This window comes from Trichosurus vulpecula, chromosome 1 (assembly GCF_011100635.1).
Source record: "Trichosurus vulpecula isolate mTriVul1 chromosome 1, mTriVul1.pri, whole genome shotgun sequence".
Classification (NCBI taxonomy): domain Eukaryota; kingdom Metazoa; phylum Chordata; class Mammalia; order Diprotodontia; family Phalangeridae; genus Trichosurus; species Trichosurus vulpecula.
Genome location: NC_050573.1, coordinates 288,523,999 through 288,528,360, shown reverse-complemented (window position 1 = coordinate 288,528,360; position 4,362 = coordinate 288,523,999). Strand labels below are relative to the sequence as shown.

Genomic DNA, 4,362 nt, shown 5'->3' with positions numbered 1-4,362 from the left:
TCCCTCCTGGGCTAGTTGGGCTTTTTAGCCCCCGCTGTAATTTTAGAGCTGGCCAGAGGGGCTGAATGAATGGTTTACTAGAAGACTTTCTCAGCCCTGAGGCCAAGATAAAGTACAACTTGCTCCTGGTTCCTAACAGAGTTTCCTCAAGGGACAACCCCTGGGTAGGGGGAGAGGCCAGAGTGGTCTGCGTTCCCGCCCACTAGTCTCTCCTTTTGCTAATAGAAAAGTGGTCCCCACCCCTTGCCCGCCCGAGCCCCACCCTGTCTATCCCCCTCTTCTTTCTCCCAGATGGTTTGTTCCGAAAGCTGTGGATAAATTCTCCTGTCAAAAGAGGAAGCCCTCCGCACATCTCAGCGGAGCTCGATTGTCCAAGACTGCAGTTTCTCTTTGTTGCTCTCAGCCCCTCACTGGAGCGCACATTCCTGACCGAGGTGTCGGCGTCTGCGCCCGCGTCAGGGCTCCCCGATTTCGACCTGCGTGTTAACTGCCCTCCCTGCTGTGTGGCGTTCGAGGGAAGGTGGGGAAGAAAAAGGATTGGGTGGGCTGGAGTGGAGATCAAAAAGGACTTGGAGGCTCCAAGGGGGCTCGACAGACGCGATGTCCACTGGCTCGGTGAGCGACCCGGAGGAACTGCCTGACATGGAGCTGCGTGGGCTGCAGCTGGCGTACCCAGCCACGACGTGCTCCAAACGGCAGCCTCGCCGAGGAGGCAGCAGCAGCGAGCTCTACCCCTCCGCGGACAACTCCTCTGCAGAAGAGGACGAAGACGAGGACGTAGAAGAGGAAACTTGCACCCTGGGGGCGGTCCGCGGAGCTAGCGTCAGCTGCAAGAGGAAACGGACCCGGGGAGCTGCGGGAGGCAGCGGAGGCTGCAGTAGTAGCGGCAGCGGGGGTGGTAGCAACTGCACCAAGAAGTCTCTGCTGCCCAAGGGCTCATCTGCTGAATGCAAGCAATCTCAAAGAAACGCGGCCAACGCCAGAGAGAGAGCCAGGATGCGAGTGCTGAGCAAAGCCTTCTCCAGGCTTAAGACGAGTCTGCCCTGGGTCCCCCCTGATACCAAACTCTCCAAACTGGACACACTCAGACTGGCCTCCAGCTATATAGCGCATCTCCGGCAGCTGCTGCAGGAAGACAGATACGAGAACGGCTACGTGCACCCCGTAAATCTGGTAAGAGAGAAGAAAACAACTACCCTCCCCCCACCTCAACTAGAATTTTCCTTAGCCAGCAGTGCCTAGATTTCCAACACACTGCAGCTTTTTTTGGGGGTGGGGAGATGCTTAATTCTAGTCGGGGAGACTTGCAGAAATGTTGTTTTCTGGGGCGCAGAGAGGACAAGGCCGTCTTGCCTCTAAAGCTAAGAACAGGAGTCCTGTGACTTGGAGAAGTTTGTTTCCCCGAAGTTGAGGGAGGCGATCCTCCATCACGACCACCCCCGCAAAAATCCACCCAAATTATTGTTATGCTGTCATCGTTTTCTTGTTTTGTACACTGTGTGCGATGCTACTTCCAGTGACCTCACGTTTGGCTGATTTAATAGTTCCGGTCTAACTCTCAGTTAGAACCCAATCCACTACCAGGCTGAAATCTTGCATTGCAAATTGCCCCACCTGACTCTTCTGTTGTTTTTCTCTCCTTCCCCTCAGATGCTGTGCTGATTATTTAAGTTGCCTTTCTGGAGGATAAGGAAAAAGCAAAGCAGATAGATTTCCCCCTATTCTTACACAGTTAGAAATGAGTTTTTCGGAAAGTCCCTGCCAGAAAAGCCAGTTCTCTGCTTGAGAATGGTCCACATTCTACTCGCCCACTTCAAGAACACCAAGCGCCCCAAAGTTTACACTGTGAAAAGACAGGTGGAGAACTTATTTTGTTTTGAAAATAAAATGTAATACACAAGTAAATTTTCAAGTAAAGACCCCAGATTTTAGACAAAGACTCGTCTAGTGTTCTCAAGGAATAAGTGAAATACAAGTCATTAGGCAACAACTAGCACCTGCAGATGAAATTCAGTCAATTAGGAGGAGATATCATTGGATGATTAGCTCTTGTTCTAATATATTGCACCGTTTTTACTTGCAGACGTGGCCATTCGTGGTTTCAGGAAGACCAGATGCTGACACCAAAGATGTTCCAACAGCCAACAGATTATGTGGAACTACAGCTTAAATGGAGGGACTAACTAATCAATTTAATTGGATTATTTTTTAGACTCGTGTTCTTGGGGGGGACAAAGAAATGGTAACAATAAGCTCTCTTCTTGTAAATTAAAAAGTATTTCTTCCCCACCTTCCAACCAGAGAGTTGGAGAAATATGGGGATATTACTAGGAAGGTCAGGAAGCTGATGCCCACAGGGTAGAATTAGACAGGAGTTAAATGCAACTCTGTCTGAATAACTTAAAGAACCACAGCCCTGGACTGCTATAACCAGTATCTCCTGTAATGTTATCAGTAGTACTGCCCCCTAAGGATTTGTCAAAAGACGGTCTTAAAGCCTTTCAGGAATATACTCTATTTTGTAATTATTTGATAGGGATAAAAACCCAGACTCAATGTTTGTCTATAAACTCACCAGGAACAGTGTTATTTGCACTCCAGTGCCAAACAGTATTATAATATAAAGTCATTTAGAAACAAAAAGCAGATTGATAATATATTTGGTCGATAGCTCTTGAGAGCTTCTATCCTTTGCAGTAGTGATGCAATAGATGCAGCTGTGTTTTTACTATCTTTTAAAGGACAATCTTTCATGGAACACATACTACATCCCTATTAACTTCCCCAATATGGCTAGAACATTTTTTAACATTTCCAATTTCTGCACTGAATTATATATATACAGGAGTACATCCTCTTCTTATCAACATTCCCCCTCCCCCATGGATCCAGAGGATTTGGAGCTGAAAGGGAGCTTAGACATTAGACAACCCCCCCTCCCCATTTTACAGTGGAGGAAGTAGAGAACGAGAAAATCAAAGTGATTTGCCCAAGGAATGAGGGTTTACGACCAAATCCTCTGATACCAAATTGCATAGTCTTTTCAGAGCAGTGTCCCACAGGCCATGGTCATGCCTCATAGTCAATTTATAAAAGGAGATCATCCCCTTTTTTAAAGAAAGGAGTTTAGGGCCAATACTTCCTGGGGTAAAATTCGGTGCTTGATTTTAAGTCAGATCTAGTCCAGAGAAAAAAACTTTACATACTATACTGTTTAAAACTCTTTCAGTGGCCTGGGAAGAATGGTTGGGTTTGTTTTCATTGTTACATGTCAAGTTTTTGTCATTTTGCTTTTGGGTTGACATCCTGCTGTAAGGAGAAGTTGCCCTCATGATGACTAGCAAATGTAAATAACTTTATTTTTTTATGAGTAACATTAAAATCATCATTACAAGGAGCCACCCCTCCCAAGGGGCACCCCAGTGTCTTCTTTCTTGCACCACACTAAAAAGGTATATGCATAATATTCAGTTTGAAATTACATTTTGCCTTAAGGACAGCATCTTTCACATAATTTTCAATGGGATGAGGACTGTCCCTCCCACTCTCCAACCTTAACTGTCTTCCCCAAATGTCATAGGTGGGCAAATCCAACCCAAAGTTCTTCAGGCCCCTGCAGAGGCACAAAGATGGTCTGGAAACACCCTGTGTTATCTGATACAGGCATAGCTTGGATCTAGCAAACATTTTACAGAATTGTTGAGTCTATGATTGTTTGTGAGTCAGTCACATCCTGTATATGAAGTGTCGAGCTAGGAAACAAATCATGGCAAAATGTAAGCAATTAAAAGAGCACACTCTGGCCTCATGGGATTGTAGAATTTTGAGCCAGGTAAAACTGAAGCCTGGAGAGGAGGAGTGAGTCTGTCTTCAAGTAAAGAAGTCTCATGGAAAAGGAATGAGACTAATTCTGATTGGTTTCCAATGGCAACACGAGAAGCAATGGGTGGAAGGTGCAGAGCAACTTCAGGCTTGATGCAAAGCAATATGTCCTAATAAATTAAAGTTATTTAAAGTGGAATGGTCTGCCTTGGGAGATTGTGGGTGGTCTCCTTCACTGGAGGTCTTCAAACAATGGCTGAATAATCATTTGTGGGGACATGTTAAAGAAAGGATTTTTTTTCAGGTAAAGACAGTTAAAAAAAAAGGAATTAGTAAGGATTTGAACCAAGGTCCTCTGACATCAAATTCAATATATTTGAATAGCATCTTTACTTTTCATATGTCACTTTATTTTCTATACATTCTTGGGAGGGAGGGAACAGAGACTCATTATGACTCTATCAAGTATTTGAAATCTACACTCTGCCAAGTTTGTGAGTATGAATGCAAAGGAATGGCTTTCTTGGCAAAAGTGAGAAA

General features: G+C 45.2%; 1 protein-coding gene across 1 annotated transcript; it reads left to right on the top strand.

Moving 5' to 3' along the window:
• The first annotated feature begins 600 nt into the window (after nt 1-600).
• MSC (musculin) lies at nt 601-2,349 on the top strand. The gene is made up of 2 exons (XM_036741592.1): nt 601-1,173; nt 2,084-2,349. Exons 1-2 carry the CDS (start codon nt 601-603, stop codon nt 2,168-2,170), a joined length of 660 nt encoding a protein of 219 aa, XP_036597487.1. The 3' UTR covers nt 2,171-2,349.
• The last annotated feature ends 2,013 nt before the right edge of the window (nt 2,350-4,362 follow it).